This window comes from Phaenicophaeus curvirostris, chromosome 22 (assembly GCF_032191515.1).
Source record: "Phaenicophaeus curvirostris isolate KB17595 chromosome 22, BPBGC_Pcur_1.0, whole genome shotgun sequence".
NCBI classification, from domain to species: domain Eukaryota; kingdom Metazoa; phylum Chordata; class Aves; order Cuculiformes; family Cuculidae; genus Phaenicophaeus; species Phaenicophaeus curvirostris.
In genome coordinates this window covers 8,387,143-8,401,179 of record NC_091413.1, presented here as the reverse complement: position 1 = coordinate 8,401,179, position 14,037 = coordinate 8,387,143, and the positions used below count along the sequence as shown (strand labels likewise).

At 47.3% G+C, this 14,037-nt stretch overlaps 2 protein-coding genes across 3 annotated transcripts in view; one reads left to right on the top strand and one right to left on the bottom strand.

Moving 5' to 3' along the window:
* Positions 1-14,037, bottom strand: part of MICOS10 (mitochondrial contact site and cristae organizing system subunit 10) — a 285,369-nt gene that overhangs the window by 54,408 nt on the left and 216,924 nt on the right. The gene's annotated exons all lie outside the window — the stretch shown is intronic.
* Positions 1-14,037, top strand: part of CAPZB (capping actin protein of muscle Z-line subunit beta) — a 70,971-nt gene that overhangs the window by 28,543 nt on the left and 28,391 nt on the right. For both annotated transcript variants that reach the window (XM_069874462.1, XM_069874460.1), the window contains exons 3-4: positions 1,766-1,887; positions 10,956-11,069. In XM_069874462.1, the coding sequence (XP_069730563.1) occupies positions 1,766-1,887; positions 10,956-11,069 (236 nt within the window). The remainder of the gene's footprint in view (positions 1-1,765; positions 1,888-10,955; positions 11,070-14,037) is intronic.

The following is a 14,037-nucleotide window of genomic DNA, read 5'->3' as shown; positions in this document are numbered from 1 at the left end:
CTCCAAATATCAAATGATGAACTATGAGAAGCATCCAGCATTATACAAACACTGCCCTGCCCAGCTCTTTGATCTGGGCTCTCCAGTTGTTTCTCTGGACCACATCACAGTGTGCAGATACCAAAGTGAAAGACCTCAAATAAACATTTCAGCTTTTTTGGTGTTGTCGGTAACTTTACCAGCCCTTTCTTGGTTTCCCTTCTCTTTTTTGTGTGCTTGTGGGGTGACTCTGTGGGTTTTAGGTGTTGCACCTCTTGCAGCCACATCTCACTTTGTCTTTTGGCTGTTCTGGGTTATTTGCTCTTTTGTGGTCGCATTGTTTTACATTCATTCCTGCTTACTTTGACTTAACTTCCCCTGTATGTCACTGCCTTGTACTGGGGATGAGGAATGTTTTCTTTTCAGACAGTTTAATCTCTTACATCACATCTATTGTGTTAAAACAGCTCGTGCTTACTCTTTCAGGAGCTGTTGCACCCCTGATTTGTTTTTAATCCTCTAGGCTTCTTTCCTTTGAAATCTCACCAACCAGTTCACCAAAGAGAATGGCTCGAAGAAAGGAAAGCAGATGTCTATATTTTCCTTATTCCTTCCATTTCATTTCTTAGGAGTTGTGAATTCTTCATGTCATGATTGATTTTTGCCTGGATTTACTTTTCTCTTCCAGCTTTAAGTCAAGTTTTCATCTCTCTCATGTAACAGAGACTCCACACTGGTTATTTATTGTATCTTCTGTAGTAGCATGTTGTCATCAATGCATTAAAGAGCTTCCTAGTTGTCTTATATTCTGTTCTGTTCTCAACTTTCTTTTGGGGAAGGGCATTTTACTTTAGTCCCTTTCCCTCAGGAACACTTTTCCCAAGGGAAACAGGACACAAATTGCTTAGTAGTAGCTCCAGGAATTTATTGATTGTCCTTGGGGTTAGGACACGCAGCTCATGTGCCTTTAAGTATCTACCAGGAGATGGAGCTCCTGGAGGAAGCTGCTGGCATGGCCAAAGCCTGTAGTACAGGAATATGGATATGGAAGAGGATACGGATAACAGGGGTGCCGTCAGCCCCAGAACAAGACGTCACGGAATGGAATTTGCTTGATCTGCTTGTGCTTGCATCCACTCTAGTTTCATGCTGCAAAATGTCACTTGTCCCTTAGCAGAGAGGCCTTAATGTGCTGCAACCTTAAAAGCAGATCCTGTAGTCTCTCTCCACATGAAGTGCAGGGAGACAGATGGGATTATGAATCCATTAGAAGCTACCTGTGTAGGAGATGTATTTGATTTTGTATGCGTGTGCACACAGACTCATGCATATTTTTATTAGCCAACGTGGTAATATTTGGCTGCCTGCCTGGAAACTGTTCTAAACTCTACCCGGAGTGGGAGCTTGTGAAAAATGCGCTCCAGCATACGGATGGTGTGTTCTTTTAGCAGCTCCCTCGTTTCCAGTCCATTATAAATATTTACCTTTATGCACCAGTCCTTGACAATCACTATGCTGGCCGTCTTTGGCAAGAAGCTACCATTGAGAACATATGTGTTTAAGCGTGCTGGACCACACGCGTGGTTAGGTAATTAAAGCTGAAATTACTGGAGGTGGGAACGTAGGACTGGGTTGGAACTGAAGTGCAGCTTTTTTAAAGGGTTTCTGGCCTTGGGGCAGATGTGGACTGTTAATAACCAAATTCTTTTGGAGGGTTGCCCGTCTCTTCTAAAATCAACGTGTTACTCTCTCTTCCCTCTCTGTTTTTGTTTCTCTGAACCACCAGGTCCCAAGCCTCTGTGAAGATCTCCTCTCCTCTGTCGATCAGCCATTGAAGATTGCGCGGGATAAGGTGGTAGGAAAAGACTATCTATTGTGTGACTACAACAGAGATGGAGACTCCTACAGGTGAGTCCGTGTCCAAAGCAAGGAACTGGCTGGGGTGCTTTGTACATGAGAGCTATAGACAAGCATGTACAAGTATTGCAGTCCCTCTTCCCTCTTAGGCAAAAAAATAAGCGTACTGATACTAAACTCTTCGCGGTGATGACACTGGGACTGCTCCAACTCTTCTTCCCTTAGGAACTTGACTGTGGAAGTTGTTCTTGGTATTTTCCTAGTGTGAAAGGACATAAATGTCTTCAGTCCTGCTGTCTGTCTCTGGAATGAGATTGGTTTTATCCTCATTACCACAATATTTCTGCGTGTTTTCTTCACTCTGATTTGCAGTTCTTCGTTCAAGCCTGAAATACAATGTGATTATTGTGTTAAAGGTATGACTAACACATTTCTTTTAGGTTTTCTCTAATGTAGTTGTATCTTAGAGCATTAAAACCAGTCGGATATCTAGAAGAAATGGTTGTGATGGCCTTGGCATGGAATTAAACATCTGTTTTTGCAGGGTTGTAAAATCTCTGGAGTGGAGAACAACAGAAAAGAGATGCTGCAGGCAGTCAGTTCAAACAAAAACTTCTCTGCCGCTATAATAAAGGCTGGACTTGCATCTGGGAAGGGCTCATTCAATCCTGTTTTGTAGGGGGTTGAGTCAGGTCAAGATTCTCCTTCTCTGCTTCTCTCTCATGAGACCCTTCCTGGAGTCCTGTGTCCGGTTCTGGAATCCCCACCATAGGAAGGATATGGAACTGTTGGAGAGGGTCCAGAGGAAGCCACGGAGATGGTCCGAGGGCTGGAGCACCTCCTTTATGAGGCTGGGCCAAGAGAGTTGGGGTTGTTCAGCCTGTAGAAGAGAAGGCTCTGGGAGACCTTAGAGGAGGTCCAGGAAAGCTGCGGAGGGGCTCTTGATTATGGAGTGTAGGAACAGGATTAGGGGGAAGGTTTTTAAGCTGAAAGAGGAGAGATTGAGATGGGATCTTAGGGAGAAATGTTTTGCTGTGAGGGTAGGGAGGCCCTGGCCCAGGTTTTCCAGAGCAGGGGTGGCTGCCCCATCCCTGGAGGGGTTCAAGGCCAGGTTGGATGGGACTTGGAGCCCCTGATCCAGTGGGAGGTGTCTGTGCCCATGGTGAGGGTGGAACTGGTTGGGCTTTGAGGTCCCTTCCAACTCAAACCATTCTGTGATACTGTGAATGCTCTGTGGAAACCTTGGCCTAAACTTTTAGCATACAAAATTTCTCTACCAACCCAGCTGATTTCTGAGCACTGTAGGCAAAAGAGTGAAAATATTACAACAACATAAGCTGTTTGTAGTTCTAATAAAATTTTGAAGTAGGAAGCACTGTAATACTGGATTAGTACAGAGTGCTTGGTATTTTGCTGCTACTGGAGGCAGTTTGTCTTTCAATGTTTTTATACTATAATTTGCTGTTAGGATAATTACAGTTGAGCCATTCTGCCCCCCTTCTTTGCATTGTCTGACTTTTCTTAATGGCTGTAGTGACACTAGTACAGTTCCAAATATTTAATTAAGATCTACAGAGTCCAGATACCTTTTTGAATACTGCATTGCCTCGCTTTGATTCTCTTAAGGAGGGCTGCTGGGCTGTGAAGTAATGACTGCCGCCCATCTAATGTTGGGACTTAACAGCTCGGCTCGTCTGCTGTCAATTAGGTCCCTTCCAAACCAAACCATTCTATGATTAGGAGGTTACATATCTGGCTTCCTGGCAGCTCCAGCCTCTCAGCTTGTGGTTTAGTGCTAACAGCTAGAGCTGGTCCACGGTAGAATCAAGCTCTGCTGAGGGCAGATTTGCTGTAGGGTACAAGAATTCGATTGCAAAGTGGAATTGCGGAAAATATTTAGCATTTGTTTTTCCCTAGCTTAGGCATCATCACAGCAGCAGATGGGCAGGGAAAGGGTTCTGGAGTAAATTGCTTCTGTTGCTGTGAGGTGCAGGAAAGGTACTCGTCTAAACTGAAAGCCTTTTAGTCTGTAGGGGATTTATACAGCAATCATTCTGAGAGTTCTTTTGTCCTGGGAACAAGAGGAGAAGACTGTGAACGGACGCAGAGCTAGACAGTGTCTCTGGGTTGTGGCTGAGTGTCATCTCAGTGAGTTTTTAAACTAACCTATTGCAGTGGGCCGAGAAGCGAGAAGGTCTCTAAAGCAAAGTCTTTGCATGTTCTTTAGGGTACTAGTCCAGCACTTAAGAGTTTGCTCAGCCTTCTGCAGAAGAGCCTGGTGCCTTTTAAAAGCATTTGCACATGAAGCTTGTGTGTCTGAGTTGATCAGAGCTATAGGCAGTTAATCAGTTCTAAATTAGTAGCTAGAATAGAGCATTATCACTTCTGCCCTCCAGAAGATCTGCTCACGCAGTGGCATCCTCTGGTGGATGCAGGAGAAGGGATTAGATCCTGTATTTCTTGTGGCTTTTTCTAGACATGCTTTTCACTGAAGTTTGATATTTCTTGCTATCCCCTTGCATCTTCTTTAGGCGGTTGACACGTACGTATCTCAGCAGAGGAACAGGAAGCTGTAAGAGGCACTTGCTCAACAGCATTGTGACATTCTGCAGGAATTAATAATGTTTGCTCCCCCATCCCTCTGTGTTTAATTAGTGCGTGTGGCAGCCCTTTTGTTAAGGTTGGTTTCATGCTTGCCTCTGAAATCCACTCCATGTCTTCCTTTCTGAGAAGGTATTTCAATAGTTACAAGGAAGCGGGAGGGCTCATGTGTATTAATTCACTTTGAAATGTTCATGACTTATTAAGTAATTTGGTTTCAGGAAAGCCATTTCATTTGTTCATAAGAAAAGGTGTAACATGTTAATTGCTGGCATTAAAGAATGCTTTTCCTTAAGGATTTAGATTCAGGCACTCTGGATTGAAGTGATTCTTCCTGCTGGAATTGATTGGTCTCAGCTCTGATTTGTGAAGTCAATTCTTCCGTTCAGCACAAAGATGAAGCCCTTTGTGCCTCTGTTCTGACAGTGTTGTTCATACCTTGTAAAATCCAAAGTTGTTACAGGGAAGCAGCTCTTACACTGATTTAATCAATTAGGGCAAAACGTGGGAGGAGTTTTCTCTGCTTTTTAAAACTTTTGATGTTTCCTTGAAGATTTTTCAGACCCACACGCTCCGTTAGAGGTCCCAAGAATTATCATTCCCTGCTTGCAATGTGCTGCGTCCCCAGTTACTGTGCATCAAATGAAACGCTGGTTTTCTTGGAGATGTTGCTAATGGCATTTCTAATCCATGGATTTAAAAGGATTCTGTGGAAAACTGAGCCCCCTGCCATCTTGCAGGAAAGGTGGAGCCAGGTAGTCAGGCTTTGCACCGGGAATCAAGTTTTATAGGGTTTTTTTGACTGGCTTTGCAGTTTGCCTGGGAATTAGCTTTGAAAAAGTTCTGCTCTGTTTGGCCATTCAGGTGATAACTTCAGTCCTGTGGGGCAGCACACAGGGAAATGAATATCCCAGTGCTCGGCCCATCACTGGTAACTCCTTCCTCACACTGAGATTTGATTTTCTTCATGCCAAACATGGATAAGATCAGTATGCAGAGTTTTGGAGTCATAGACTCATGGAGTGGTTTGGGTTAGAAGGGACCTAAAGGCCCATCCAGTCCCACCCCTGCCACGGGCAGGGACACCTCCCACTGGATCAGGGGCTCCAAGCCGCATCCAGCCTGGCCTTGAACCCCTCCAGGGATGGGGCAGCCACCACTGCTCTGGGCAGCCAGGGCCAGGGCCTCACTCTTATGATGGAGTGAGGAAGAGATGAAGAACTTCTTCCTAATATCCAATCTAAATCTTCCTCCTTCCAATTTAGAGCCATTCCCCCTCGTCCTGTCGCTCCAGATCCTTGTAAAAAATCCCTCCCCAGCTTTCCTGTAGCCTCCTTCAGGTAGTAGAAGGCCACTGGCTGTCTTGGATTATCATAAGCAGATAATTTTCAGTCTCTCCACGTTATTGTCCTGCTGCTGCAGGAGCAGCCTCTGGGCACGCAGTCTCGCAGGCGCTTCTGCAAGTGCTCCAGTAGCATCAAGGGTTTGTGGAGGATATCAAACACCACAGAATCCGCAGTGTGAGGGCAGAGCTTTTATTTTCTTCTTCAGAAGACTTGAAGGTCTGTACGTTTCCTCTCCACTTAACATGTCTGATCACTCTATTAAATGGAATCCTTATGGGGAATTTGATGCCAACAACACTGAAACCTGTTAGCTGAAACAAAACCAATTTTGTTTAGGGAAATTAGAGGTCTCACTTTTGAAACTGAAGTACTTGTGTCTCTGTCTTTCTTCAAATAACCCCCATTTATATCTTAAATGTGTTGTGAGTACTCTTCCACAAAGAGAAAAAACCCACAGGGTTGAGTTACGAGAGAGTTTTAGGGGAAGTTGCTGCTGGCACTGTCTGTAATGGGATGAAAATGCCACAATCTGCTGGCTGGAAGAATCTGTGTTGTTGGGATTCCCCGAATTCCCATTCCTACTTTAACTGTCAATTATATTATTAGCTCGTCAGTTAATAAAGAACATCTCCTCAAGCTCTGCCTGGGGAGGTTCAGGCTGGACATCAGAGAAAAGTTTTTCACGGAAAGGGTCATTGGGCACTGGCAGAGGCTGCCCAGGGAGGGGGTTGAGTCACCTTCCCTGGAGGGGTTTAAGGGACGGGTGGACGAGGTGCTGAGGGACATGGTTTAGTGGTTGATGGGAATGGTTGGACTCGATGATCCTGTGGGTCTTTTCCAACCCAATGATTCTGTGATTCTGTATCTTAACTGTGGCATCTGTGTGGATTCTCCACTCACCCATTCCTTCACATGTGATGGAGAAACACAGAAAACAGTAGAAGTTTTTTTGGAGTCTGCCTTTTAAAATGTAATAGAGAAAGAAAAAGTCAGTGCATCCCAACAAGTGGTGTGTGAGCCCTGGCTCTGCTGTTGCACACATCATGGTAGTGAGGTGAGGGCTCTGTGCCTGTGCTTTGGTACTTCTTGTGCGTGCTTCCTGGTGGGTGTGCGTGTGCAGTGTGGGAATCCCACAGGCAGCACTGGCTGGGGCTTTTGTGTGAATCCCTTCTGGATTTAAGAGGGTCATTAGGTGAAGGAGCTCTGCTGTAGCTGTCAGCTCTTCCCCAAAGCAACCGAGGTTTAAGCAGTTGATGTGAAACAGGAACCCCCATCCAGAAGAGCATTGTGTGGGGAGGACGGAGCTGAGTGATGGAGCTTTTCATAGAATCACAGAATGGTTTGGGTTGGAAGGGATCTCAGAGCTCCAGTCCCAGCCCTGCCATGGGCAGGGACACCTCCCACTGGATCCAGTTGCTCCAAGCCCCATCCAACCTGGCCTTGAACCCCTCCAGGGATGGAGCAGCCACCACTGCTCTGGGCAACCTGGGCCAGGACCTCCCCACCCTCAGAGGAAAATATTTCTCCTTAAGATCTCATTTCGATCTCCCTTCTTTCAGCTGAAAACTATTCCCCTCGTTGTATCCCTGCATTCCCTGATCAAGAGCCCCTCCCCAGCTTTCCTAGAGCCCCTTTCTGTACCAGAAGGTGCTCTGAGGTCTCACCACAGCCTTGTCTTCTCCAGGCTGGACAAGCCTGCTCTGGGCTTCTCTGTGCAGTATGTTCCTGTTCCCTAATGTCTAACCTTTTCAGTCAGATATGGGGAGCCAGGGAGGAGCGAAGTGTGGTAAGAGCACGAAGCCAGGCGCAGCAGAGCCTGTTCATTGTACTTTGCTTTACACAGATGGCAAAACTCGATGCCTTTCTAAGCAATGAATAACAAATGGCTCTGAGGAGAGAGCCCTCACGTATGGACTGCATTAAGACTTGGTGTTCGTAGGCTGCAGTATTGTGAAAAGTGAGCAGACAGAGGTACCTCTACCCAGGTACCTCTTTAAACAAGCAGTGCTGTATGGGGCTGGTTATTCACAGGGGAAATGAAAAGGAGAATGCAGGCTCACAGACTGGGAGTTATAAAAGTCTGGAGCAGATGGGCAAAGGGTTCCATTAATCTTTTAATACTGAATCTTTCATTAAGAACACAAAACCTCCTCCACACCTGCATAAATCGTAGTAAAATCTGCAGCTTTACAAACCCTGTTAAACTCTTCAAACTGTTCAAATGTTTTAGAATCGTAGAATCATAGAATAACCAGGTTGGAAAAGACCCACTGGATCATCGAGTCCAGCCATTCCTATCAAACAATAAACCATGCCCCTGAGCACCTCGTTCACCCGTGCCTTAAACACCTCGAGGGAAGGTGACTCAACCACCTCCCTGGGCAGCCTGTTCCAGTGCCCAGTGACCCTTTCTGTGAAAATTTTTTTCCTAATGTCCAGCCTAAATCTCCCCTGGTGGAGCTTGAGGCCATTCCATCACATCCTGTCCCCTGTAACTTGGGAGATGAGGACATCACCCTCCTCTCTACAACCTCCTTTCAGGGAGTTATAGAGAGCAATGAGGTCTCCCCTCAGCCTCCTCTTCTCCAGGCTAAACAATCCCAGCTCTCTCAGCCGTTCCTCATAAGGCCTGTTCTCCAGCCCCTTCACCAGCTTTGTTGCTCTTCTCTGGACTCACTCCAGAGCCTCAACATCCTTCTTGTGGTGAGGGGCCCAGAACCGAACACAGGATTTGGGGAACAGTCTCACCAGTGCCGAGTCCAGAGGGAGAAGAACCTCCCTGGACCTGCTGGCCACGCCGTTTCTGATACAGGCCAAGATGCCATTGGCCTTCTTGGCCACCTGGGCCACTGCTGGCTCATGATCAGTCGCTGTCAACCAACACCCCCAGGTCCCTCTCCTCCAGGCAGCTTTCCAGCCAGACTTCTCCTAGTCTGGAACTGCCCAGGGTTGTTGTGCCCCAAGTGCAGGACCCAGCATTTGGCCTTGTTAAACCTCATCCCGTTGGACTCAGCCCAGCGGTCCAGCCTGTTCAGATCCCTTTGGAGCCTCCCTGCCCTCCAGCAGATCCACACTTCCACCCAGCTTAGTGTCGTCCGCAAACTTGCTCAGGGTGCACTCTGATGCCTTCATCCAGGTCATTGATAAAGACATTGAACAGGGCTGGACCCAGCACTGAGCCCTGGGGAACCCCACTTGTCACTGGCCTCCAGCTGGATTTCACACCATTTCCCACCACTCTCTGGGCCCTCCAGCCAACCAGTTTTCCACCCAGGAGAGAGTGCGCCTGTCCAGTACAGAGGTGACAGTTTCCGTAGCAGAATGCTGTGAGAAACTGTGTCAAAGGCTTTACTGAAGTCCAGGAATATACATCCACAGCCTTTCCCTCATCCAGTAGCTGAGTCACTTTGTCATAGAAGGCGATCAGGTTAGTTTGGCAAGACCTGCCTTTTGTGAACCCATGTTGACTGGGCCTGATCACCTGGTTCTCTTGCATGTGCTTCATGATCGCACTCAAGATCACCTGCTCCATGACTTTCCCTGGCCCTGAGGTCAGACTGACAGGCCTGTAGTTTCCTGGATCCTCGCTGCGACCCTTGTAGTTGGGTACAACATCAGCCTCCAGTCCAGTGGGACTTCCCCAGTCAGCCAGGACTGCTGGAAGATGATGGAAAGGGGTTTGGCCAGCACACCCGCCAGCTCCGTCAATACCCTAGGGTGAATCCCGTCTGGCCCCATAGACTTGTGGGTGTCTAGTCGGGCTAGCAAGGCTCTGACCACCTCCTCTTGGATCATGGGAGCCTCATTCTGCTCCTCTAGCTCCTGGGTTTGTACAGAGGGAAAACTTTATTTGCAATTAAAGACTGAGGCAAAGAAGGCATTAAGTACCTCAGCCTTTTCCTCATCCCCTGTCACTGTTGTTCCTTCTGCGTCCAATAGGGACTGGATGGTCTCCCTAGTCCTCCTTTTATTATTTATATATTTATAGAAAGATTTTTTGTTATCTTTCACAGAGTTTTCCAATCTGATTTCTAATTGGGCCTTAGCCCTTCTGATTTTTTCTCTGCACAATCTCATTTCCCTCCTGTAGTCCTCCCAAGAGGCCTGTCCCTTCTCCCAAAGCCCATAAACATTTCTCCTCTTCTTGATATGTCTCAAGATCTCTCTGTTCAACAAAGCTGGTGTTTTCCCCTAATGTTTTCCCTAATGTTAGAATAAAAGTAGAGTTTATTTCAAAGCAAGAGAGTGGAGGAGAATTTAGATTTGTCTTTGCATGAAAACAATTTAAAATATCTAAGGTGCAACAGCCAAGGCCTCAGTTTTTAGTATTTAAGAAGGAACAGAAGGAACAGATACATCATCACCTAGGTGTGATGATGTATCTAAGAGGAGCCTGAAGATGAGGAATGTTCCCCAGGAGACTCTGGGGGGTTGTTCCCTCTGTCAGTGTCTTAAATGGCTGTCGGGGGTACCTTTTGGGTTTTTGGAAGTTCAGCATCTGTGGATCAGCCTGTACGCAGTGATCTCTTAGAATCGTTGAGGATGAAAAAGCGCTCTAAGCTCATCCAGTCCAACCATCAGCCCAGCCCCACTGTGCCTGCAAAACCATGTCCCAAAGTGCCACAGCCGCACACTTTTTGAAGCCCTCCAGGGATGGAGACTCCACCACTGCCCTGGGCAGCCTCTGTGAGGGCTTCACCACTCTGCCAGTAAAGGAACTTTTTCTAATATCCAATCTAAACCTCCCCTGGTGCAACTTGAGGCCATTTCCTCTCGTCCCATCACTTGTCCCTTGGGAGCAGAGCCCAGCACCCACCTCACCACAACCTCCTTTCAGGAGCTGCAGAGAGCAATGAGGTCTCCCCTCAGCCTCCTCTTCAGGCTAAACAGCCCCAAGGCCCTCAGCTGCTCCCACAACCCCTGTTCTCCAGACCCTTCCCCAGCTCCATTCCCTTCTCTGGATGTGTTCCAGCCCCTCAAGGTCCTTCTTGGAGTGAAGGACCCAAAACTGAACCCATGATTCAAGTTGTGGCCTCACCAACAGTGAGTGCAGGGGGATGATCCCTTCCCTGCTCCTACTGGCCACATCATGGTTGATCCAAGCCAGGACTCAAACCTTTCGGAGTTTGCTCCGCTGTCTAACGCTCTCTGTGTTTATTGTCTCTCTGGCAGATCACCGTGGAGTAACAAGTATGATCCTCCCCTGGAAGACGGTGCCATGCCATCTGCTCGCCTGCGCAAGCTGGAGGTGGAAGCCAACAATGCCTTTGACCAGTACAGAGACTTGTATGTCAGTTCTACCCTACAGAGCCCTCTGCTTGCTTTGTTTTCGTCAGGCATGCAATGATGAGTCTAAGTTATTGTCAGTAGCTGCCTCCAAGAGTGGCACACCAGTGCGTAGCAGAGGAAGAAGGGTAGGAGCTGCTGAGCTGCTGTTGGGAAGCGTGTCTACTGTGATTTCATGATACAAAGCATGATCAGATTTGTCAGCGGATGCTTACAGCAGATGCTGAGGTGCTGTCCTGCCTCCTTCCCCTCCCTTTAACAGATGAATGGTGTCTGTCCTGAAATGACCTGTGTTCTCTTTGATCTTGACTGAGTTCAGGCTTAAACCAGCTGCTTTTTACGACTGCGCTCTCACAATATCTGTGTGCACAGCAGCAACTTTCCATCTCCCAGTGGACCAGCCTGTGCTGGTTTGCTGAAATGCAGCAGTTGTGTGACGAGTGATGGGTGCAAAGGCTGTTCTTGGGTGCTTGGTTTAGGCCCTGTCTTGTTGAAGAGGAGTAAAGCAAAGGGATTAACAGAGGATGTGTGAGATTAAGTGTATATCAGGCCGTGTCTTTGTTAAAGCAGCAATAGGAAGCTGTGCAGGTGACTGTCATTGAATGGTCTGTCTCAAAGGTGAGGCTGTGCTGGGCTTGCATCATGGTCACATCTGAGGTCCTGAGATGGGATCAGGTTGAGCTGTCGTCATTGTAGACTACAGTCTCCTAAGCAGCGATGGCATGTAATGCTACATCTAAACCACAGGTGTGGGTTGCAAAGCAAAATGAAATTAAGCTTCATCCAGGGATGAATGCTTTCTTATTGGAGATGCCTAGTGACCTTGAAAAAAGGGAACAAAACTCATTGCTCAGAATTGGAGAGCAAACCCATCCTTAGCTCTAGTTCATCATATGTCACTGCACCATTGTAATGCTAACAACAGCAGGTAACAAGTTACTCTTGTTGCCAGATTCTCTGCTCACTTCAAACTGTGGCCGGATGTAAAAGCAGTCTGGGAAAATGTGCAATCTTCATGCTTTGTTACAGGTATCCAATTTTTACTTAGATTTCCAACTTCTCCTGTGATTAACAGTTGGTTTTAGTGTCTGAGCTTAGTGGAAGGAAGGAATTCTGCCTATGCAGCAGAGAGCTTTGCAGTTACTCCCTGGATGCAGAACAGACCAGGACCAACAGGGTTCATACACACGGAGATGAAAACGAGTAGGTTTTTGGAACTAAGTTATCTATTTAAATCCCTTCCTGATCATATTCCCTGTGAAGTCACAGTGGGATACAATAACTCTTTTAGAAAGGCTTGATTTCCCAGAAGGAAGGCAGGTATGGTGCCAGTGACTCTGACCGAGGTGGCTCTGCAGTCTGATATCTTGCATGGGAGTAAAAGGTGAGATCCTGTCAGGTTCCACCTCCCAGTTTGTCAGCCCAGGTGTTATCAGCCACACGTTGTTAGAGGGGTACCAGAAGGATTTCTCCCAAATGCTTCATTCTTGTGTTAGCAGCCAGAAGTGACAGGGGCATTGTGGCTCGTGGTGCAGTCAGACTAGTGCGTCTGTCAGCACAAGACACTTTAGTGCATGTGATGATCTCAAAACCATGTCAGAAGAGCAGGGGGGTGGCTGCTGCTCTGTGGAGTGGTGTGAGAATTGGGGCAGTTCGGGAGGAAATTTGCAAAGTTAGGTAAACTTAATGTGACCATTGGAAGGGTTCATCATGCTTGATATTGGGAATGAATGATTTGTGCTTCACCTGCAACAGAGATCTGGATAGAAACTTGCTTTGTTCTCAGAGCTGGATTCTGCAGCTTTCTTGGGACAATTGGATTTTGTGTTTTGACAGCAGAAGCTTAATTTGTACTTGGAGATCGGAGTGGAGGGAATGAGGTGGGGGTAATGAGTGCCAGCTTTTCTCACTGCACTCGCTGCTCTTGCCAGCATCCCTGGTTGGGAACAACTGGAACAATTACTGGCATAACAGCGGCTGAGGCCATGTGGGAGTCTGAAGTGTAGGGAAGGCTGTAGCGGGAACAAGATGGCAATTGCAGTGATGTAATTTCCCTGCTCTGCTGGAGCTGGAAAGCAATCCTGCATACCCACTACAGAACCAGGAGCAGGTCTGAGCCGAGTGATATTGATTAAAGGTGTTGCTGGCCTTCTGGTTTGGCAGTCTGCAGCAGTGGGGAAGAAGCGTGCGTTGCGTCGGTTCCAGGACAAAGTTATCAGTGCCATTTCAAGTTCCAGAGCCAGGGACAGCAGAGATTTTCCAGCATTGTGAAATGTTTCAGGCTCATTTGAAAGCATTGATGTAGCAATCAAAAAAAAAAAAAAAGTAGTGTGCTGGCAGTCCAGTGCTTTGTCTTTTGTGGAATTATGGTTTCTATTATATGGAGAGGTGTCCAACAGGTCCACTTTCCAGTAATGGTGTTTGTTTTGTAGGCAGCGTGCAAAAATGTTCCTTGACTCGACCTGCAGAGAATTCATAGAATCACAGAATGGTTTGGGTTGGAAGGGACCTCAAAGCCCATCCAGTTCCATCCTCCTGCCATAGGCAGGGACACCTCCCACTGGATCAGGGGCTCCAAGCCCCATCCAACCTGGCCTTGAACCCCTCCAGGGATGGGGCAGCCACCACTGCTGTGGGCAACCTGGGCCAGGGCCTCCCCACCCTCACAGGAGAACATTTCTCCCTAAGATCTCATCTCAATCTCCCATCTTTCAGCTGAAAACTGTTTCCCCTCATCCTCTCCTTGCACTCCCTGATCAAGAGCCCCTCCCAGCTTTGGAGCTGGCTGTCCAAGCCATTTGTAGGTGACAGCAATACCTCACATTACAAATCCTGCCTTTAAAAACATGAGTTGAAGTGCAGCAGCTGTCATGCTGTTGGACTTCCACCTTGCATTGCAGCTGAAGAAGATGCAAATAATGCTGAGAGAGACAGCTCTGATCACACACAGCAGGTTTGCGTACAGGAG